This window comes from Cupressus sempervirens, chromosome 4 (genome assembly GCF_028749045.1).
Source record: "Cupressus sempervirens isolate cs-2001-9-10 chromosome 4, ASM2874904v1, whole genome shotgun sequence".
Classification (NCBI taxonomy): domain Eukaryota; kingdom Viridiplantae; phylum Streptophyta; class Pinopsida; order Cupressales; family Cupressaceae; genus Cupressus; species Cupressus sempervirens.
This window is the reverse complement of record NC_143121.1, coordinates 660,270,867-660,295,347: the sequence shown is the minus strand read 5'-3', so window position 1 is coordinate 660,295,347 and position 24,481 is coordinate 660,270,867. Positions and strand designations below refer to the sequence as shown.

General features: G+C 35.5%; 1 protein-coding gene across 4 annotated transcripts in view; it reads left to right on the top strand.

Moving 5' to 3' along the window:
- The window catches only part of LOC149562984 (zinc finger C3H1 domain protein), a 35,520-nt gene extending 15,872 nt beyond the window's left edge, over positions 1-19,648 (top strand). Inside the window, exons 2-11 of one of the 4 annotated variants that reach the window (XM_089826424.1) lie at positions 5,386-6,803; positions 6,958-7,296; positions 7,380-8,637; positions 8,964-9,019; positions 9,109-9,403; positions 9,705-10,681; positions 13,371-13,475; positions 13,712-13,837; positions 16,581-18,915; positions 19,186-19,648. In XM_089826424.1, coding sequence (XP_089682550.1) covers positions 5,386-6,803; positions 6,958-7,296; positions 7,380-8,637; positions 8,964-9,019; positions 9,109-9,403; positions 9,705-10,681; positions 13,371-13,475; positions 13,712-13,837; positions 16,581-18,437 — 6,431 coding nt within the window. In that variant the 3' untranslated portion in view covers positions 18,438-18,915; positions 19,186-19,648. Of the gene's footprint in view, positions 1-5,385; positions 6,804-6,957; positions 7,297-7,379; positions 8,638-8,963; positions 9,020-9,108; positions 9,404-9,698; positions 10,682-13,370; positions 13,476-13,711; positions 13,838-16,580; positions 18,916-19,020 lie in introns of all 4 variants that reach the window. The other 3 variants (XM_089826421.1, XM_089826423.1, XM_089826422.1) reach the window with 3 other exon arrangements.
- Positions 19,649-24,481: the final 4,833 nt, after the last annotated feature.

The window sequence follows — 24,481 nt, the reverse complement described above, 5'->3', positions numbered from 1 at the left end:
TATTCTTCCTCCTAATGTTGGCACATCTTCTCTCTGACCTAAATGTTGGTTAAAACTATCAATGATCTTTGTCTCGATGAGTTCATTGAGGGTAGATCTTCTAGAAATAAGGGCAAGCAACTAGATGTAGTTAACTTTTCTCTCATGGCCAATATTCATGGTATTTATAAGCTTGAGACATCTGAAGAGGCCAAAGGGATTTCAGAGTGGGCATAGGTTATGAATATAGAATACCACAGTTTTATGAAGAATCACACCTTGGTTGTCTCTAATTTTCCTCCAAAAAAGAAACTCATTAGCTCCAAATGAGACTGTAATGTTGAGTATCATGCTGATGGTACCTTAAATAAATACAAGGCCAAATTAGTTGCTCGAGGGCTCAAACAATAAGAGGGCTTTGATTATGAGGAGACATTTGCTCCTACTGTGAAGATGAGTACAAAATTTCTTCTTACCATTGCAGCACAGTTTGGATGGAAAGTCCATTAGATGGATGTTAAGAGTGCCTTCTTCAATGTTGAGTTGCAGAAAGAAGTCTACATGATACAACTCCCTGGTTTCAGGGTTGCCGACAAAGAACATCAAGTTTGATGACTTAAGAAAGCCCTCCGTGGACTCAAACAAACCCCTCAAGCATGGTATATTAAAATTGATTAATACTTGGTTGTTCATGGTTTTCAGTGTTGCCTTTCTGACAACAATCTGTATATCAAATGCTCTAGTGATGATATTCTCTTTCTTGTTGTCTATGTGGATGACTTGCTCAATACTAGCAGTTCAACACATTTGATTGTAGAAATCAAATAAGATATGTGCAAGGATTTTGATATGACAGATTTGGGGCTTCTCCATTATTGGTTAGGTGTTGAGGTTTAGCAGACTAATGGTAGTGTCTTTATTTCTTATTCTAAGTATGCCATGAACTTGCTTGACAGGTTTTGTATGCAGGATTGTAAACTTGCTTCCACACCTATGGAGAAAGGACTGAAATTGTTTGTCAAGTCTGATTCTCTTGTTGTTGAAACCACTTACGGGCAACTAGTGGGCAGTCTTATCTATCTCACTGCTACTAGACCTGAACTCAGATTTGCAGTGAGCTACATTCACACTTCATGACAGCCCCCAAGGCTGACCATTGGGTAGCAGCGAAAGCATGTGCTGCGTTTTGTGAAGGGCACATCTTATGGACTTCTTTACACTAGGAGTCATGATTCCAGACTTAGTGGGTTCACAGATTTAGATTGGGAGGTTCAGTTGATGATGACATCAACTTCTAGATATGTGTTGAGTTTGGGATTTAGTCCAAGAAGCAACATGCAGTCTCACTCTCATTAATAGGAGCAGACTCAGCCTGTGAGTCAATTTGGCTTCATCGGATGCTTATGGATATGCATTTATCTCAAGTAGGCTTGACTCCATTGCTCTTTGATAATTAGGGAGTGCCCAAATTTGCAAAGAACCCAGTCTTCCATGAAAAAACCTAACTTGTGGACTTTCATTGTCATTTCATTGTGACAGTTGGTTGAAGATGGGATTGTTTACTTGCAGAATGTCCAAGAGCGGATCAAACGACAAACATTCTCACCAAGCCTCTTGGTCCAAATAAGTTTGTTCAATTTAGGGGACAACTTGGTGTTGTGGGCAGATTGACCATTAAGGGAGGGTATTAGAATATTATTATTTTATTAATTGAATGTTTAATTATGTAATATATTTAATTCTTTGTAGATAAGATCGTTTCTAAGGTCTTCTTAAGTTTCTTATTAGAAACTTCCTATTTTGTACATTTGTAAATTCTTTATAATGATCTCTATGATCATTTGTTTAGACATCAAATATTTACCAATTACTTTGCGTAATAATATTTTCAATACAAAACCCAATCTTGGTGACAAATGAATAGTTTAGATTCATGGTCTTCGAGTTAGATTAGTAAGGACAAGACTATCATGAAAGAAAAAGAATAAACCATCGAATGAAAATACAAACAAGCTTAAAACATAAATGCTGGAAAATTCACAATGTGGAGTAATTTGTCTTGCATAAAAGACGACAGGAAGAACATGAAAATGACTTAATGGTCACTTAATCAATGTTTTAGCCTTGAAAATCAGAAAGAAGTGCGAACAGCGGCAATGTAATACAGATCTATGAAGGTAAAAGGTGCTATATGTTCAGCACTCTTGTGGGCATGTACTGTGAATGGAAAGACTCAAATCACCCTAAATTTGCAAATTTAAATGGTAATGCAATCAAATAACATCAAAATGAAGGGACTCCAAATTCCAGTTTAAATATTAAGAATCAGCCCTACCTTAAGTACAAAAATGGATCACACAGATGAGATGTTTGTACACCAAAATCTCCTACCAAAAGTCTTAAAAAAATTTACAAAAGCTTCCGGCCAGAAAACCATGCACAAAATCACCACTCTTCAGACCCCCTTTTGCCTCTCCCTAGAACTCTTCAAGTTACCCACCAAAGAACTGTAATGCTTGGGAAAACTAAAAGATTGATTAAATCAATTTGCTTAATTAATTTTATAACATTAATATACGATTAATAAGTAATACACTAAATGTTGAGTTAAAAGTTTCATTAAATTAATTCTCAATTTTAATCAATAACAACTAACATTATCATTTGAACCACAATTATTTGATATTAAATTAGCACCAATATTATTTAATCAAGAAATTATCTAGTCTTGGTTTTTCTTAACATAATCATCAATCACTAATTTATAGCAACACTTTAAACACATTATATATTCCAATCAATCGCTTTATTAGAATAATCTAAAAGAGAATATAAATATATGTCAATAAATCTATATATATATATATATAATGTACATATGTATTGCAGGCCATCATCAAGAGATCAATCAGTGACGAGCATCATCAAAGACTATGAAGCCACAATAAATGCACATGAAATGCAACATCAATATAAGGAAGGGTATTACTATTATTGTCAACATCGTTTGGAATATTCCAAGTATAACATGCCTCATTACTTGTGCATTCTTGTCTTCTTCCTTGTGAAGAGGTGCCTATGAATTGAGGGGTTTCTATTCGGGGTCAACCTGTGGTACTGTGCAGGCAAGGAACTACCATAACTTCTTGATTTTGCTCATTTTCAACTGATCGAAGACAAAGGGTTTTACCCTTGTAACACCGGCACTTCGGGAGATGGGGATGTTGGGACGAGTTTCTGGGATGGGGGGAGAAAAGGCCTCAATTTTGGGATGGTGAGGGGATGACAGCAGGTGCTTTATACTATACATATAGAACTTAAAGTGCTAGTTATGAAATGATGTTTCAGTATAACATACCAAATTGCAATTCTTAAACATAACAAAATTGCAACACGACCCAGAACCATTGAATATTGAACATAGTAATATAGTTAATACCCAGACTAATGCCGTAGTAACATTCAAACAAATTCAAATAGAAATTCAAGTACCGGTCTTGGTGGCGGTGTGGTTGTGGAATGACAGATGTGAGGGTACTTGGGTACTCCAAGTACCTAGTGCGGGGACATCTCGGGGATGGGTACATTGAGGTTTTTGGGAGGGTGCGAGTCTCTGGGTTCACTGGGTTTTTACAGAATAGAGCAACTGTTTCATTTTCTCCAACAGTTTCTTTGCCCTCAACAATTCTATGCATCCATCCATACATCTCTTATGGCACTAAATGCAGATATTGATTTGGTTTTAACATGTCATAACCTGGATTGTCTTCTCCTGGATGGAGATATCAATGCATCCACTGGGATCACATAGGCATGCCTCTTGCATGTCTGGGAGTTTTCTCACAACCCTTGAATCGTGTCTTAACAATGTAGTAAGTAAATTCAACCACATTTTTGATGCATGCATTGTCAGCTTTGATATTATGTACTCGTTTCATAGACAGAGAATAAAATGAGACTTCTTTTATACGCATGCTTAGTGCACTGGTCCTGTATATTCTATTTATTCATTAATGCTCAAGTTTTACTTTTGTATCTATACCAACATTACTGTTACGATTTGATTATATCATTTGGCTTGTAAGATATGCAGCAATTTTGATTATTTTCTGGAGGATACCGTTGGAATTTGAATCACTTAAATAAAAAATACTTATATTTAGTTCCTTTGTTGTCAACAGTAACACTGTTATATCGTTCACGGTCGATCTAGCTTAATGGTATGAAAATCTAAGTTACCACCTTGAGTTTTGTAATGGTTAGAAGAGGGATTTAAATATATAATGTTCTTTTATTCTAGTTTCCATGGGGATCATTTGTCTTAAGGTTATATTAAAGCTCTCAAAGTTGAGAGATTTCAAAGTTCAAACCATTCAAAATCTATAAGAATCTACATGGCACAAGGAGAAAGACCACATCTATAGACTTAAATGATGTGCAAACATCTTGTCTTTGAAACATAAGAAACTTTCTATTTTACTATAAGTACACAACCCTTTAGTTAAGTTTAAAAATAGCAACAAAAATCTTACCACAGATAAACTGCAGAGATCAAGATATAAAACATTTTTTTAATTAATTTGAAAATGATGAAAAATTCAAAATAGAGAAAAATTGCTGTTTCTTACTGGAAAACAGTGCTTTTCTTACTGGAGCAGTCTAAATAATTTTTATCCTTATACATTTAGACCTATTGCAAGGGTTTAGGCTCGTGTAGACCTTCATGGGACATGGCACATTTGCTTTTTCATAATTTTATTGCTTTCAGTTTTAGTTAATCTCCAAACCCTTAAGAAAGCAAAGTATGAAGGCCATAAAGCAGTTATTAGGATCTAATTAAATGAGAAAGGAATGGATATTCATTGAAGAATAATCACCCTTCAGTGCAACTTAATCTATCCAATGTTTTGTTACTTGCACAACATCCAAATCTGCAATGTAAAGATAATTTTCTTGACAGAAACTTCAAAGAACAAGTATTTGACAGGCAAATTGAAATAACTGGATGAAAAAACAGTAGTTTATTGCAATTAAACTGGCCTTGGGAATCTTGGCAGCAGTCAGGAAAAAATTGACAGCTTTGAGAATTGTGCCAGTGGTCAAAGGAAAAAAATTGGCAATCCGGGTCACAGATCAGATCGCTGGCTGGGACAAGCGGTGATTTGTAATGATTATTAAAATTTTGGTACTCTGTGGTCCACTATAAGTATCTGCAAATTTGAACGAGCTGCATATCTCCCTCCCATTATAGGCCCCAATCAGTGGTCAATATGGGTTTGTAAAATGCCACTTGGTAGCAAGTGATATTTGGCTGGAACACATTTACTTTCTGAATGGTGGTTTTTCTTTTGCTCTTGACATTTCTGCAACCATATCATTCATCAAATGCTACCTTTGGAACTGCAGGAAAGTCTCCTGCAAATAATTTGTTTGACACAAATGTTGTACAAACACCAATGATTTCTTGTGCACCATCTCCTGCATCAGTTAGTGGAAGCCATAATGAAAGAGATGTCACCTTATCCAGTTTGCAAGATCTGCACCAATCTGCCTTATCCCCTTCAGCAGAAGAGAAAGATGATAACCTTGTAATTAGATTTTCTGACGGAGAGAGTGACAGTGATGCTGAAGAAAATCACTTGAAAATGGATGAGAGGCATGGCGATATGTCTTTTCGGGGGAATATTACTGGGTCTTCTGCAAACCATTCTACTGCGGTTTCTTCTCAGATGGTGATATCAGCATCACAGCATGCCCCTGGAATGTGGAATCAAATGGCTATGATGCGAAAGCAGCTAGCTGCAATGAGGACGAGCATGTCAAGTGCTATTCAAGTCCGTGGAGCAGCTTCTGGGTCATCTACAGATGGTTCAACTTGGAAGTCTTCTATGCAAAAGCGTGTTATTGGTCAAAAGAGTTCAATAGGACAGAAACGCGGGGTTAAACCTGGGGCACCTGTAATAAAGGCTAGTGGCAGTAACTTACATAACTTGAGAAAACAAATTCCAACAAAAGGTGGTACTGATCTAGAGAAATTGAGAAAGCAGATTACCAACAAAGATTTGACTAATTTAGAGGACTTGAGGAAGCAAATTGCAACTAAAGAAAATGAACTCAAGCTCCAGAGGCATATGAAATCAGGAGGGAGACCAGGCATGCTCTCAGCTCCAAATGGAAAGGTACATCCCCCAGAAATTGGAGAATCAACTTCTGGAAGTCCTAGCAGACAAATGTGTAACAGTTCAGCTTCACCAAATTTGGAAGGCACATTTGATAAGGAAACGGGGGAAGACAAACATAAAGTTTTGCTTGTCACAGAGCAAGAACCCCCTTTTTTGAAGTTTACGAAAAATAGTCTACAGCAGCAGAGAAAAAACACTTCAAATACCAGCATCAACTATAATTTTGCAAAGGATGCCTCTATTGACAACAATCCCATAACAAATCTTTATTCAGCAGGTCATAAAAGACCACATGCAGAAGATAACCCTGTAGCACGTAAATGTCTAAAAACAACTGATGTTATCGATGGAAATGTAGTAACCTTTCAGTCAAATTCTGACTCTGTTCAAAAGCATTGTACTTCAACACCATCAAAGCAGGTAATGCCTGATGAGCTCCATCTTGCAAACATCAATAGCTTTCCGGTAAGAGAAGGAATAAAAAAATGCAAGACAGATGGACCGTCACCAGAATCAGGAAGTGATATTCATATAGCAAATTGTCAGTCTTCTGCTCAGCATAGTCCAGATCATCAAAGACAAATTTCAGCTGGAGGCTTCCCAAACAAAGGGAGTATTGAAAATGTGAAGGTCATTTCAAGAGTAAGCTTGTATCTGATTTATTCCTCAGCTTGGATTAATGTATTTGTAGATATATTGCTTTCTTTAATGTTTGTATTAGTGATTTTTAACTGTGTTTCTGTTTGAAATTGGTCTCTTGTACCCCATTACAACTATTCAATGGTTTCTTGTTCAGGAAGGTGAGAAAGTGAAGCCTGAGATTGAGAAGACTAGGGGGCAGTTCTTGAAGGAACCTGTCCAAACGACAGATATTCAAAGTAGTTCTCAGAAAATGAAATTAGGTTTGGAACAGTCCACTGTGGATTGCTGGACAAATGCTAAAGTAGAAAAGGATGGAAGCAGTGTTCAACCCTTCATCAAAGAGGGCTGTTCATATCTAACATGTGGTAGGCAACCTGTGGAACATGCTTGTAGAAATAAATCTATTTTTGATGCCTCTGGTGATATTCCTCAAGGAGAACAAATGACAGAGGGTCCAATGTTTTTCACATCTACGGAACTTGTGCAATGGCAGGTATAGCTTCTTGTTTAGCTGGAAGCTTAATCTCCTTTAGGGATTTTCTTTGAACTATAACAGAAATTTTTCATTTCATGCAGGGAAATAGAGATCCTCAAAGCAACATAATTGGCTTTCATATTGAAGATGATTCATTACAGAGTGGAAATACTTCTTTGCAATATTTGATCAAAGAAGAAGAAGCGGTTGTAAAAGATTTGGAAGAAGCACGGGAGCATAGAAGTAGGTGTGAACTGGAAGAAAAACTTGCTTGGGAAGCTTATCGCAAGGCCCAAACTGCTGTTCAAGCTATTAATGAAAGGTGTGTGGATCTTCATGAAAAGAGGCAAAGGTTATCCACCCAAATGCATGCTGTTGCATTGAGAACTTACTCTTCACAAGAATCTCCAGGGCGAGCTGTTGGGAGAAAAGAAGAGTTTTATGAACCTCAAAGGTTTTCAGGTCATAAAAACTTGAGCAATGCTGTGGAGGTCACTCCTTTTCTGAAAGGTCACTTGGAGGCTTCAGAACAGCTAGGCTGCAAGCTTAATGAACGCAGTTCCATTGTGGACAATGTTATTAACTCTTCATTGCAACCATGCATTGGTAATAATTTGTCTTCAAGTAAGTATGGCTTTCAGTCTATTAAGCAGAACTCTGATTGCAGACTCACTGGGACTGATGCGATTGTCAACACAGTGAATGGATTACGCATGGATAACAAAAATCTAGACATTGGCAAGATTTATGGCTCTGTAGATTTAGGAGTAACAGTTAACCGGAACGAAGACATTGACTCATGTGAACCTGAATTGTTGATTGAGACTAGTGAACAAAGAAATGAAATGGAAGAAAAGCGTCCTGTCAGCAGGGAATCAACATTTAAAGTGTCTGAAGCCTTTCAAAGTCATCAATTACAAATTTCAGAGAACATGGAACCGTGCGATATCAGTCAATATGGGTTGATAAGAGAACAAAATTTAATAGACAGTGTAGTAGACACCAATGTAGAAAATGATGAAAATAATGAACTCCTGCAAAAATCATCTGTCACCCCTGTTTCTCTGGCAGATGAGAACCAGCCAGCTGTGCAGAAGAGTGGAGGACCCAATTTTCATCAAGTCACCTGTTTACCTCAGAAGAGGAAACGGTCTAACCAAATTGTAGCTTCTGAATGCAGCGCTGATGGTCTTGCAAAAATTTCAGACCCATCAGTTTCAAAGCTGAATTTGGGTATGGACTTGTTTTCCTTAAAGGAGAAAACCATAGAAGAGGGCAGTGTGAGCCCAAGTGCAGAAACAAATGCAGAGTCACTTCATGGTCAGAATAATGCTGAAGAGAGCAATATTCAGTTCCCAGGTATGGCTGAGATGTAATGTTCTCTGTTAATTTAGGTGCACCTCATATTTACTGTTACTTCTCAGAAAGATTTCCTGTTTTAAATAGTGACTTCACTGCTAAGTTTATTTTTGTATTCTAAGGTTTATTAGTTTGCTAGGTGGCTGTTATTGGGAATTGTATTGTCTTTTGACCTTATTGCACAAAAGTTCCTTTTTAAAATTCACTGTAAAAAAAATACCTTTTTTAAATCTACTGTAATTTAAAATTAATTTTTATGGGATTTTCTCTCAAGATTATTTCGTTTGAAGATAGCTTCTTTATGATTTTCATGGCTTGCTTTGCAGGAAAAATTGAAGAGTTTGCCTATGCTTTTCCTCAATCACAAGAGATGCCTGAAGAGGTATCATTCTAATTTTGCCAATGACATTTGTTTTGCCTGTTCCTTTATATCTTTCTGATTTGCAATTTTTGTGCTCTCACTGATGGTAGACTGTCAAGACAACTGCTCTTGGGCACTTGGCTGGTGATGATGTACATGAAAATAGTGCTGTTACACGCCGTAGTGAGAACTCTCATGCTAGTGCTATTGACAATGGGAAGACTAACAAGGAGAGCTCTATTGCAAACTTCTCCAGTTTAATAGGTAAGAAGGTTGTTTTTGAAGAAAGCAACAAGGAAAAGTGTCACTCCAGCAGTAGCATTGATGAAGGTTGTGCCATAGAAAAAGAAAACATGGCAGTATGGAAAAACCCTATCCAGGAACTAGCAACTTCCGACAATTCAGGTAAATATTCAGACAGAACGGCCTAAGCTGTCAGATTTGACATTATTTGTGGATTGTAGCTATATGATTAGTAAGGAATCTATAAATGCAGGTAAACTGAAAAAATGAGAATAACACTACAGATGGACATCTAACATGACAAGTCTTATGATGTACAATAGAGTGCTTTTTTACAGAATACCCTTTGTTGAATTGTGTTTCTTTTGGAAATAAACAAAATGGAATTCTTTACATAGTATCTTTTGATCGTAACTTTTATCTTGTGAAGATTTTTTTAACACATTTAATATATTAGTTCCAGGTGGGTCTGTAGCATCTGACGTGGCTTATATTGGCTCTGCTTATTCTGGTCAAAACAAGACCCTTGGAGAAAATTTTGCTCAGGGAAACAATCTAGCAGTGAACACAAAATTTTATGAAGAGGCTAGCAATCAAGCACTTGAAAGCAACTTGTTGATGTCTTCTGAATTGAAGGTTGTGTTTAGCCATGTTAAAGTGATTCTCACAAATAACCATGCAATTATGGGTGGTTCTTCTGGAAGAATGACACAAGTCATGTTACAGGATATACCAGAACATTTACCAGTGTTTCTCCTTTATGAAAGTCCTTTGAATATGTTTAAGTCATACAACATCTTCAATCTTATAGCTCCTGATGGAGCACCTGACAAATCAATTACTTGCAGTTATGTTATTAATCCCTTCTGGCCACTTTGCAAGTTTGAGCACCGTGGGAAATGCAATAATGAGGAATGTCCATGGCAGCATGCTAGAGACTACAGTCTAAATTCCCCACAATTTGCAGAGCATTTGAAGAAGTACTGTAATAATGAAATGGATAGTTCAACTGGAAAATGCAAAACTGGTGGAAAGCAAGGCTCAAAAGTATGTTTTGAGCTACAAACAAAAGAGGTAATCAATAGGGGCTTCAATTTTCACTTTGCAGTAAGTACTGGAAATTCTGCACTTCTGCGAGGCTTCTCATGTCGTGTAATCAGCAGTAATGGAGTGGCAGTGCCAGTATATCGAATTGGACCACATCTTATAAAAGCAGATGCCCCGATTGTGGGTGCCTTGATAGCACAGAGCACTTGGCGTTTTTGGAAATTGGGTTTTTGCCAGTCCTTCTCTATTCCATTTGCCAATCAAAGACTTTTACTTCCGGACATGGCATGTTTGCACAGTGTAGCAGTTAGGGAGTGGATGCTTGGCAATAACAGTCGACTGCCCACTTGTTTATATTGTTCGAGTGCGAACCCAGATGATACAAAGGCTTGGGTAAATATATTTTTCATGCTTGCAATTTTAATATTGATGTACCTTGTTGATAATCTATTTTCTCTTTGTAACATCCAAGTGTCTCATACACATGTCAAACCATGCAGATCTCTGGGCAAGAGGCATTAGATAAGTTTTATTTCTTGATCCACTTGCCTCTGGTTCAATTAAACACACATTTTTTTGCTGATGTTATTATGACAGTAAATTGTTATCCTCAATTACTGAAAGCTAAATGGATCAACTTCAAACTTTTTGAAGAGGAGCTTCAATGTAAGATAGTGCATATTCAATTCTTAATAGATAAATCAAATTATTTGCTTACAGGGCTACTATATAAGATCATCACAAATATAATTTCTTCAATCCTGTCTTAAAAGCATCTCCTGGATAGAAAGGGCTATTCATGGAAACATTAAGTGCCTTGATGAAAGCATACTCTCTACAGACTGTAGACAGCATAATGTAATATGCGGACAATCAGAACTCAGAATTATTAAAATTCTTTTACAGTTAAACAATGAACCATTGATAAAATATTAGTCTTGGTGCCTTCCTCAGCATCTATTACATAAGCAAACAATATTTTTATAACAAACTTAATTGCTGTTACAGAAGCTTAATATACATTTAAAACACGGACCTCTTGAATGGAGAAATAAAAATAGACTTATAGTTCCATGTGATTGCTGAAGAAATTTTTGTAACAAGGTTTAGATATTGACAAGTTCTGAGCACCTGCCTGCATACCCTTGAATCCTATGGTAGCTGCTGGACTCTTGAATTGCATGGCCATGGTCAAAAGAACTGGTTGATGTTGTCAATCCCCCTGTCAACCTCTCCAAAATAGCATTTATCCATTCATGGCACCATCAGGTCAGTGAAAAACACCCATAAAATAAGATGCACATGCTCAAGAACTGCTTGCTGCTGTCAATCCCGCAATCTCCCTATCACTTCTTTAAAATAGCATTTATCCGTTCGTGGCACCATCAGGACAATGAAAACACCCATAAAATAAGATGGGCATGGTCAAAATAACTGTGTTATCAACTACTCCAAAATAGCATTTATCCATTGGCAACCAACTCTTTTGAATCTATGATCTCTTCCCAAATGAGTCCTGTAGATTATTCAATATGTTTCTTTTTAAAATCTCAACTTTAATTTCTAATTTTATCCGTTTTATGCGTTTTTTTTCATGGACCTGGTGGTGCTCTTTAACATTGGACTTCTGAACTTGTTTTCATTTTATGAATATTTGCTAAGTTACCGGTTTGGGTTCTGTGATGAGTTCAGATACGAGAATCTGGTACTTGGATTTGTGATTTTTTTTCATTATGGTTTGTATGGGATCATGTTGTGTGTGTGTATTTATATAGTAATATATATTATTTATATGCATTATATATACAAAAATTTAAAATAAGAGAAATACACTTATTTGTAAAATTAAATCATTTCATTGAATGAATCTATGATTCTTGATCATTGATCAATGCCAAATGTCAAAGATCTTTGTGGAAGGTATTTGGCCCTCCACAATCGAATATTTTATGAATATTTGCCATGTTACTGGTTCAGGTTTGGGGAGGGGTTGCGATATGAGAAGCTGGTACATGGGTTCGGGATTTTATTTATTTATTATGGTTCAAATGGGTTCATGTGTGTGTATATATATTTATTTATATGCATCATGTATACAAAAAAAACTAAAACAAGAAAAATATACATAATTGTAAAACTAAATCATTTCATAGTATAGTATGAGTCTATGATGCTTTATCATTTGATCAATGCCAAATGTCAAAGATAAACATTAAAAGTTTAGATACTTGGAAATGTGAAATCTGCCTTGCAGAAGGTATTTGATACTCCACAAGCGAATGCAAATACCTCACTTCAACTGGCAAGATGGAGGGAGCAAATGTGAGAAAAAGTGTTTTTGGAGGCTTCATAATGGACCATTTTAGGGTTAGAACAGAAAAATAATAATAAAAAATGTTTTTTTATGTTTTTGGACCAACTTTTTGAGTTGGATGCTGGGGGTCCTCATGGGACCCTGCTCGGTCCATCTGGGTCTGGGCAGGTCCATGCCCAGCCCTGTGGGTTCTTACGGAATTCGTAGACTTAGAGGGTGGGCAAGGGACCCTGCCCGGACCCCTTCGCAAACCTGAACCAGGTTCAATCCTGGACCCGGTTCGAGGGTCCAAGGTGCAGAACAGGTAACCCAGAATATTTGGTTTGGAGTTTGTGCTTAAATTTTGTTCTGTTGCCAGGTTTTGTGTTAAGAGAAGACATTACAATATTTGGGCTAGCCTGCTAAGTGTATACACTTACCTGCATAAATTCTTGTATTATGTTATTTTCTATCAATGAAATATGGTTCTGACCAATAAAATCCTCATTTAAATAATTGCATGATTTCCATAATAAATTTGAGTATTCATGTTTAGAATAGTGAAAATAGGTTTAGCTTAGCAAATTTCTTCTTATCAGAATATGTTTAGGAAAACATATTTTGAAGGCCCAAATAATTAGATCATCTGCTACTTGATTTCTGTATCTTGCTGATAATCAGGAGTCTATTTATATATTAGTTAATTTAATGTTCCTTTTAGAGTTATTTCAGTCGAAGTATTGGTCATTTTATATTCTTTCTTAATCTTTTGTGCTAATCTTTATTCAGAAGCATCTTTTTCGAGGGCTTGAGAATGTGGAATGCTGGTTGGAGCTGGCAATTGATTCAATGAATTCTGACAGCAATATTGATAAAATGGATGGCAGGAAAAAAGTAAGTTTAATTGATAATATACTAAACATACGTAAGGAGAAGATAATAATTATGCAAGATTCCATCCTGATTTCTCACTTCTATATGATAGTTTATTTCCTGATGCTAAAATTTGGCTTCTACTGTAGTTTGTATATTACATCCATAATTGAGAGATTTCATTTGACTTGTAAAAAGTTTACTTTGTAGAGTGTTTTGCTTCTTTTTAAAGTTAAGAGCTGGAAATTGGTTTGTAGGCATTGTGTGTGCTATCGCGAGCAATTGAGTCTAATCCAAATTCTGTAGCTCTATGGGTGGTGTACCTTCATATATTCTACAGGAAGGAAAAAGTGATTGGAAAGGATGATTTGTTCTATCATGCGGTATGCCTCAAATCTTTAGTGTTTATTTAAATGCTGTTAGATCATATGATAACTGAAAAGTGGTTTTCTGGTTAATGCCGATAGGCATTCTACAATGGCAGAATGGGGAGTGGGATGGTGTGAACATTTTGTTAACTTTTATTCTTCTAGGTTAAATTTGACAACCATTTACATGTCAAAAGTTTAAAACTTATTATAAATAGAATATACTTTCAAAAATAATTTAATAAATACCACATAAAATATCCGTTTAAATTATAATATTTGGAGATATAAATTATCCATTTTTTAAGAAATTAAAATAAAAAGCTTTAAGTTAGTAAAAAACTAAATAAATGGAGATAAATGAAATATAAATTATTTTAGATATAGTAAATTAAATTATAATTATTTTGTAGTGAATATTTATTGGCTTTTCTTTAGATAGATTTATTTAAGATATCTATACTAGTATGCAATACTGGTTTAAACTTTGTTAATACTATTTATGATATACTTTTGATTATTGACTATATAGTGACTCACAAACACTTCTATGCATCCATTTTAGTTTTCGTCTTATTTAGTTTCTTTTCTACAGACATTATTGCCCCTTACATTCAGAATATTCTAATTATAGATTTTCTGGACTGGATGCCAAATTTTGTATGTGACTTAATTACAACAGCCTATTCTGAAATTTGTCTTTAGAAGTCATTCTGTAGGCTTTTTTCCCAGCTGAAAGGTACGTTGAAATCAGATTTTGAGCAGTATTTACTTAATGCAAAAATCTAAGTAGCCAATCCTGATTGTGGTTCGGAATCGGATCTGGATTTGGATGTTGGGATTTGGCAATTTCTTTTGGGCCAGATCCTGATTCCGTGGCCACAGACAGTTTTGAAAAATATATATGTATGTATGTATGCTCATAGATTCCATACATGTAACATGTCAATGCTCATTCATCATTAATTCCAAACTTCAAAGTTCAAACATATAGTGATAATAATAAGAAAGAACATAGAAGCATGATTCTCATAAAAATGACAAATTTATAGTTGTCAATATATGATTATATCCTATTCATACTTCGCGAAAGTCTCAAAATGTCATTACATGCTGGAAATTTAAAATCAGAAGCCATATTTCAGTGTTTCATATCTAAAAATTGAAGCAGTAAACTTAATATTCAATTCCATATTCTTCTTCATCATTTTCCTCGGAATCAAGGTGGATGTTTGGTTCCTCTTCAACTTCATCTGTACCTACAGCTGTGGCACACGACATGGCATATGAAACAGTTGCCAATTATTGATCAGATACAGAGACATGGGAACGTTGTGCAATCGTGGCCTTCTCATGTAAATAAAAATAGCAAATGTTGAAGTAGGCCCCTTTTTCCTTGCCCACAGGTGTGGATTCCTGCAGATCCTCATGGATCTTGGATTCGAATCGGATCGGTTCAGGATCTGGAGCTTTCCAGAGGGATCCAATAATTTAGACAAAAACCGGAGAGTTCTGATTAGTGTCTTCTAATTGCATTCTAACATTATTATCTTTTTATATCCAACCATCAAATTGATCTAGGAGTGTTGGACATTGGACATCTGTCCAAGATCATTTAATGTGATAGTGTACATTGGTTTTAATCTTTTGAAAGTGATTTCTTCAGGGTATAAGAGTCTACGCAAGGTCTTCTTTCCATCTCCCATTGTCTAGAGAACAGTGGTACCGCACTAAGTAGCACCAGGTTGATATGGCTCTTTGATTTTGAGTTTCCTTGTAACCCACATGCTCCTCAAATTCCTTACCACCATGCTCCATATCTCTCCATGTTGTAGGTCTTATTCCACTTCTCCCTTTTTCCTTTGAAAAGTATTTTGCTGGTTCAAAGTAAAAATACGTGGTGTGTTCTTTTTCTTCAATATATGCCTGACTTCCCTAACAAACATCCTTCTTTCCTACAGGGAGCTAATATAATATTAGACACAATAATCGCATCCATTCAGCTTGTCATTCACCAGAGGAATTGAATTAAATGCCTTCAACCAATCTCAAGCTATATTATTCCAGACTCCTGAGTATGGATTTTTCAGATATTCACCAGACATCAAATCGGATATCCACTCCTAGTCTCCAAATCTTTTAGCAAGGGTCCTACCACCATTGCCTCATTATTTCTCATATCACTACCAGCTCATTGAAACCAAGGAGTATGCCAGGTCAGTAATGGTGAATTACCTGCTGGCTCATTTGTACTTTGGCTGACATATCAATAAATGACCTTGACAAATATGGTAACTTCTGTGATATTATCTCACAAGAACACACAGTTTCCAATGGTTGTTGTTATGGCGTTAGGATTTAAAAGCTAGCTTATCACTTTAGAGCCCATCTTAGAAAAAAAAATTGGTATGGATCAAGCTTATTTAGTCATCACTTTCAATTGTTCTGCTCTATAATTTTCATTTAGATTGTGAATGTGTCACTATTTTCTCTACTACCGCTCCAGCACAACTCTAACATGACAGAATGCTCTCTTGAAGCTCAGTCACTGTTCATTTTCACATGGTTCCTAGTGGGAGACTATCAACTTAGTGAACTCTTTTTCTGTATTTTTTCACTGTTATCATGGCATTACCTTCCCAGTGTAGTTTTGGAGTACTCCACATTTTTCTGCTGCATAAAAATGTATATGTGCTATTTTTTTATGAGACTTATTCTTACACAGAATCCACATTGCATAATCTGTCATTTGAAACAGGTGCAGCACAATGAAGGATCATATGAACTTTGGCTTCTTTTTATCAATAGTCGTCTTCAAATGGACCAAAGAATGGAAGCTTACCAAAATGCAATATCTGTATTATGTTCGAAAGCTTGTGAAATGCAAGATGAATCTAGTAGTCCATATGTGCTGGATTTAGTCTTGCAGATGCTTAATTTTCTCTCACTTTCTGGGCATAAGCAGAAAGCCATGACATGGATTGATGATCTATCCTGTTCAACTGAAGGCTTTAACAAGGATGAACAGCCTGATTTTGACAATGTCTTTACTGTGCTGTCATGTTTGACGAACAAGGATGCTTGTGTTCTTTGGGTCAGCTGTACATATTACAGAGTCTATGGAGAACTTCCTGAAGCTATCTTGGGGCAGCTTGAATTTGAGAAAAAGTTACCGTTTGATGTTAAGTGGCACAGTTGTGACATTTCAGAAATACTGATTGCTTGTACCTTGAAATTGATGGATAATGCAGTTTCTAATCTCAATGCTCGTCATGATCACAGTTCTCAGTTATGGAAGAATAATGACAATTCTCTTCAACCAGTGCATGCAGTGGTTATCAACCACGTCAAATGTGTGTTAGCAATTGAAGGATTAGCAAGTGCACGTAAGCTGTGTTTACAGTATAGACAGCTATATCCATCCTGTATTGAACTTTTCCTAATCTCTTCTTCCATTGATTCACACAGTGGAGATGACAGAGCAGGCACAGCTTTCTTTGATGAGTCGTTATCTAATTGGCCAGAAGGCATACCTGGTATACAGCGTTTCTGGAATCAGTATGTTGGGAATGTTCTAGAGTCGAAAGGAGCTGATTCTGCCAAGAACATAATTGACAAATGGTACATTTATATGGACCAACATAAAATGTTAGACAGAATTATTTTCTTCAGAGACATAGACTACCTTACATGCTCTCCTCTAGGGCATACAGTGGGAAAGCAGGAAGTTGAAGAACACAAGGACACAAAAGGAAAAACTCATGATTTTTTTTCAGAAACAGGGGTGAATAGGAGAAGTTGGTGCCAAGATGTGATGTTTGCACTACTAAATCTTGCAATTTATAGATTCCTTAATAATGATCCCAAAAAAGCTCAATCTGCTGCAGATCAAGCACTAAAAGTTGCTCTCGATTATGGAGATGTTAAGCAATGCATCAAAGAATGTGCTGCACTAGCTTTATTTAGTGTTCCCGATGAATCAGAGCCAATGAAGAGTGGCTTTGATACCAGAATGCTTCAACTATTTGACAAGTGCTTCCTTCGATCCCAGCTATTTCCTCTTCCTAAGCCTTTGTCGCGAGCTTTCACTGAAAGCATCAGAAAGCTGAAAATCCGAAATTTTATCGAGAATCTCTTGGGTCCTATACCTGTAGATTGTTCGCTGTTGAACTCAATTCTAGAAATTTGGCATGGTTCATCTCTTTTACCTGAACATTTTGGTGCATTCAAGGACTTAGTAGATTTTATCGAAGGTCTTCTTGAGCTTGCACCGGCAAACCTTAAGCTGGTTCTCTCTATATCTAGGATAGTAGTTCAGAGATACAATTCACAGAGCATTTCAGCTGTGGCTGCCCTCTTCTGGGCAAGTTCACTTCTAATCAACTCTATATTTCAATCATTCCCTATAGCCCCAGAAAAAGTCTGGCTAGAAGTAACTAAATTTCTAGAGCTTTTAGATGTTGATATTGTCCTTGAAGAGTTTTACCAGCAGGCTTTGTCTATTCACCCTTTCTCTGTTGCTTTATGGCATTCTTTCCGTGACTTCCGTCAACGTTCTAATAATCTAGCAGAAGTAGTTGAAACTGCAAAGCAGCGGGGCATCATCATTGACTGAATTGATTTAATAATTTCCATTTGAGAAAGAAAAGGTTAATATCACGTGCCTCTATATTCAAATGAGAAGACACACATAAAAGTCAAAGATTGTCAGAAGTTCTATTTAAATCTTTATTTTAAACCTGGAGATGTCTTGACATGGAAGTGTATGGAATCGGTATAGTACATTTAATTTCTGCGGAATTCAAACAAAGAAGGTATGTTGGCATGAAGGTTGTATATTCTGTTCTGTACAGCAATAAGGAGGCTAGGTAACCGAGGTCACTATCGCTACCTTTCTAGCTTGCCTACCAGTCTTGATGTTGAAAAAAGTGTAACCTGACAAGTTTTTCTTTTCATTCTCGCATTTTTATAGATGAGGATGTGACGGTGCTTCTGAGTTAACTAGGGAAGTGTGTCACGTCAAGAATATCCATCTTGTAGGAGTAATTGAAGCTGACTGTTATATCCAGTGATACTGCAAAATTCTTCATTAGGTTGGTCTTGATATCTTCCAATCTCAGCTATAGAGAGTCAAGCTTTTGATTTTTGACATATTTGACATTCATTCACAAATAATCAAATTGCACTTTGTTTTGCAGGTGAGTTACAATCTTCTCTTGGCAACTTAAAGTTTGGATAGTTTGGTGCATATTTATTCTGTCCTTGAATTTTCCTTTCATAGTCTATATACCACATAGTACTCCATGTTTTGATAATTGCATTTTTAACCTGTTCAGTGCTCTGTGTGATTGGTGTATTACTAGCACCATGTTGTGCAGGAATTTGGAGGCTGTTGTGGATTCTTTTGAAGTTTTGACAGGGAAAAGGATTTGTCGAGCTGTTGACTCTAGGATGTCTTGAACATTGAAATCTTGTTTGGCAATTCAAGCAGGAGCTCATTTGGCACTAAAGTCACTAACAATGAATAGGGAGGGATCTTATAATTTGTAGCATATGTCTTGTACCTGCTTAGTCCATGTTGATGGGATTGTTAAGAGGCAGCAAGATAGACTGGCACACGGGGGCTGCTAGCAAGTTAGTTTCAGAGAATTTTCTTGACCTTGGTTAGGTGATGGTCCTTGTGTACCCTTTTTTCTCGCGTTCTTTCATCATCCGGTACAGTGTCAAATAACTTTTGACATGATAAATGTTCGTTATAAAACAATACCGGGTAAGTGTAAATTTCGAAATTGAAAAGATATTAATGGAAAAGGCATTTCAATATAACAGGCTCAATGATCAAAATGGATGGTAGCGAAGTGTTACGTATTGTTATTTAGCATGACTATAAACTTTATTGGTGCTGTACACCAAGTATGTTTAACTATTTTTTTATGTTATTTAAATCCACTAATGTTCATAGATTATATAAGACATTGAGCCAGGGTTGGCGATTCTTCTGCATGGGTGTTCATAATTGCGGCAAGTAAAGAACAACACTATGAGCTAGTAATTGAATACTACTCTCATAATAGGTTTCATAAGAAATTTAATTGTTGGAAAGGCACACAATCCGAATTAAACGTTAAGACTATGCAGAATTTAGAAGGCAACTTTCGTGGACATAAAGCGATCCTTTGGAGGGTATCTCGTCTTGATTAACGTGGAGTTGTTTTATAATGGCATCGAGGGTGGAGTGTGAATGTAATGGCAGCTGTGTTTAAAGCTTCTTTATTTTTTTTCATTCCAAATCTATGAAAATTTTACGTGCGTTCAAAAATCTAAATTTATGAAAATTTAATGTGCTTTCAAAGTAAGGGCAGCGGCTATAGAGGCACGAAAACCTTCGTCCATACGAAGGGGGTACGCTTTGTTTTATTTCCAAAACTTGTCAAAAAGCAATACAAACGAATCATTTTTCAGCCACTACGTTTAAATAAGCGGTATTCCATTTATATAGTAAATAAAATTATTTTAATTTGATAGCTCTTGATATTTTTTGTTTGATAGTTGTGTAATTTATGAAAAATTTACATGATAAAATATTAATTAATATTTTATAATGAGAACTGTACTTTTAAAATAAGTAGTATTCCAATTACATATTAAATAACGGACTTTAAATTTGATATCCCCTGGTATTTTTTTGTTTGATATTTGTGGGTGTAAACAATTACTAGTTTACAACTAATAAGCGCACCTTAGGGTGCAATAGATACATAGAAGAGGTTAGAGGTCATTTTTTTCTCATCATGACAAAAACAAAAACAATTATCTTTTAACAAGGAACCTAGTTCTAATAATAAAACTAACCATATTTATAACCTTAACTCAATGCTAATCAAATCCTTACACTAAAGATAATATTAACCACAATGCAACGTGCTATCTTAATCATAATTTTAACCACAAATCTTACGACAACCTTAATACCAACTCTAATTTTAACTCTAACCTTTAACACTAATCTAACCATTAACCTCAATCTTAAAATGAATTTAAAAAAATAGAAGAAATAATAAAAATGAAATAGAATTACTATTTAAAAGTTACATACAATTACTTTAATATGTATTGAATGTAAATGACAAATACATTTTAAAATTATAATTTCATCCTCTCCAAAATGACCTCTAACCTCTTCTGTGTATTTAGGGTGCAATAGATACACAAAATAGGTTAGAGGTCATTTTTCTCTCATCATGACAAAATCAAAGATCATTATCCTTTAATAAGAGACCTAATTTTAATAATAAAACTAACCAGATTTGTAACCTTAACTCAATGCTAATCAAATCCTTACACTAAAGATAATTATCTTTAACCATGATCCAACATGTTACCTTAATCATAATTTGAACCACAAATCCTATGACAACTTGAATCCCAACTCTAATTTTAACTTTAACCCTTACACTAATCTAAACATTAACCTCAATATTAAAATGAATTAAAAAATATATAGAAGAATAATTAAAATGATATAGAATTACTATTTAAAAAATTACATATAATTACTTTAATATGTATTGAATGTAAATGACAAATACATTTTAAAATAATAAGTTCATGCTCTCCAAAATAAAGAATATGTTAAATATTAATATTATAAAAAATAACATGTCATAATAAATACATTTAGAATATAAATTAATGTAATTTTTTTTTTAATATTATATTAAAAAATTTATAGTAATAAATTTATAATAGATATAATTATAATATATTATTTTTAAAAATTTAAAAATTTAAAAATTATATAATAGAAGTATATTTTAATTATATTTTATAATATATAATTAAAGTAAGATAAAATAGGGCGGGGGCCCTAGCTCGGTTGGCTAAATCTTCCCTGTTGTAGGGGGTTGGTCATGGGTTCTAGTCTCCCCCATCCTCGTGGTACCGGTGGGTGTGTCGCGCCAGCACTACCGGTCACGTTAAAAAGTTTACCAGGTGCACTGTAGTTTATAGGGGGGCCATGCTGCACCGATTCCTGCAGTCTTAAAAAAAGAAAAAAAGTAAGATAAAATAGACAAAAACTTAAATACCAAATGTCCACCCTGTCATTATTGGAAGGGGTCAAAAAGAAATTAGACAACAAACTTAGACACTTATTTTGAAAAGTAGTAGATGAGAAAAAAGTACAAGTCTTAATTAAATGGGAAAAATATTTGCAAACCAAACAAATCAGGTGGTCTAGGCATCGAGAACCTAAGGTGACAAAATGAAGCCTTGGGAGCCAAATTAGTTAGGAGGATGTTCTAGGAAAAAGAAAGCAAATGGGCAAAAATTCTATTCCATAAATATCTAAACAACTTAGACCCCCTTTCTATATTTAGGACAAGGGAACCTCCCAGAGGCTCCGAAACTTGGAACTTTATGCTACAATGTTAACCAATCATCAACAATAGCTTAACTTGGGACATAGGAGACGACAAGGAAACTCTTTTTTGGGAAGATTTGTGGAATGGGCTCCCAACACCTGCTAACTACAACCTTCCTATAAACATTAAAAACACTCTAGTTGCTCTATGGGGCAAGAAAGTCTTCAATTACAAACATGCAAAAATAGAAAATGGAAGAGAGATCTGGGAATGGAAATTAGTAGAAGAAACCAACCTATCAGACCAAGAAAAGAAAACATTCACAAACTTCATCAACCAAAGACAAGTCAATCACAAAAACAGTAATGACAAGTTGATTCGGGAAGCATCCAAGACTGGAACGTATAGTGTAAAGCAAGGATACAACATGATTATCAATTCTCAAAGGTGAGAAAAGGTAACTATCCCCCTTAACATATCTTGGAACCCAACATGCCTACCAAAGACGAGCATTTTTCTATGGGAAGCTACTCAAAATAAGATTCTAACAGCTGATAGATTCACCAAGATGCACTTTGAAGGCCCCTCAAAGTGCTCGCTTTGTAAAATTGTATTTTTGAGACAACATAACATTTGTTTTTTCGTTGCTTTTACACAGAAAAATGCTATCAATGGCTATGCAAAGGCTAAACTGGGCTACAACCCTACCTAGTAGCCTCGAGGAGCGCCTGAATAGTTGGCCCAATTTTGGTAAGAATTTTTTTTTTTAGAAAACTTTGGAACATCTCACCCTCGATCTTATTATGGGAGATTTGGAAGGAAAGGAATAGGAGAATTTTTGACAATACATAATTAGCATCTCTCTCCCTTTTCAACAAACTAGAAGCTAGTATAAAAAAAGTCATGAATAGAAACCTTAGGGAACAACAATCAAAGAGGAAGGATCATTTACAAGCTGGGACACAAAATTGAGTAGAAACTAGAGCAAACTTATTAATCCATCCTTAGTTTACCCCAAAAAGGGTAAACAAGCTAGAGAGGATTGCAAATGGGAACCCCTCGTGCGGTTGGACCAAAATGAACTTTGATGGAGTGTCTCGAGGCAACCTAGGAAAAGCAGCTATAGGTTGTATCATCAGTTCAGAAATAAGAGAATGGTTAGTGTAGAAAGCCAAACTGTTAAAAGAAGTCTCAAATAACATAATAGAGCTAGAGATCTTGATGGAAGGTTTAAACCTAAGCTTAGGCTTGGGTATTAGGAAATTAATCATAGAAAGGGACTCCCAATTAATCGTAAATGCAATCAGAACAAACAACACACCCATCTAGAAAATCAACTTTAAATCAAAGTATGCTCTTGCAATACTAGACTAGTTTGAGGAGACTAAAATTCAACATTTATACAAAGAAGGAAATAAAACAACATATATCCTAGCAAATAAAGGAGCAAATGAAGAAGATCTACTAATCAATAGTAAAGAAAACTATTTCAACTATTTAAACCGTAATTAGGTTGGAACCTTTTGATTCCCATTTTCACTCTCACCCCTTTTTCCACGACTATACTCCACCCCTTCTAACACTATTTCTTAGTTTTCCATACACTCCTGACCAACCTTGGTCTTTGCCCTCTTCTCACCTTTCCTAAATTACCTTGATCACATATTCATCCTATAGATTCTAGGTTTGAGTGACTTAAGATTTAGAACATTCATCAACCTAAGCCCATTATTTCTAAATCTAGAGACTATTTATATTATTTAAATACAAGGACTTGTATAATCACTAAAGCTGGTGACTCAATAGCAATAACTACAATGCTCATCATAATTCACTAAGCTATGAGAAGCTCAATACCTGATGAAGACTACTCGTTCGTGAGCTTTGTCTCTGATATGAATGATCTAGATTGTTCTCGGAGAATATAGAAGACTCTAGATTTATTTTGTCCTTTATTTAGCAGTCCCTTCTCACATTGTTTCATTTATCCTCCCTTCGTAATCATCTATCTGTGTTTGTATTTTAGTTCCCTTGTTTTTAATGGAGTCTAGAATAGTTCTTTTTCATACCTGTGAGGAGAGAACCATGAATTTTAAGGGACTTGTCAAGAAAGAGCGGTGGAATAAACTATTGAACCTTGTAGATGATATGACTAGGTTGGTAGTCTCCAGGGCTATAGGAGAAAATGTCTTTAACTACTCCTTTAATGGATTTACTTCCCCTCTAATATCATTTTTGCCTATATCTTTTTTGTTTATGTTAGGCTTAGGCCCCATAGGCAATCTTAACCTTTCGA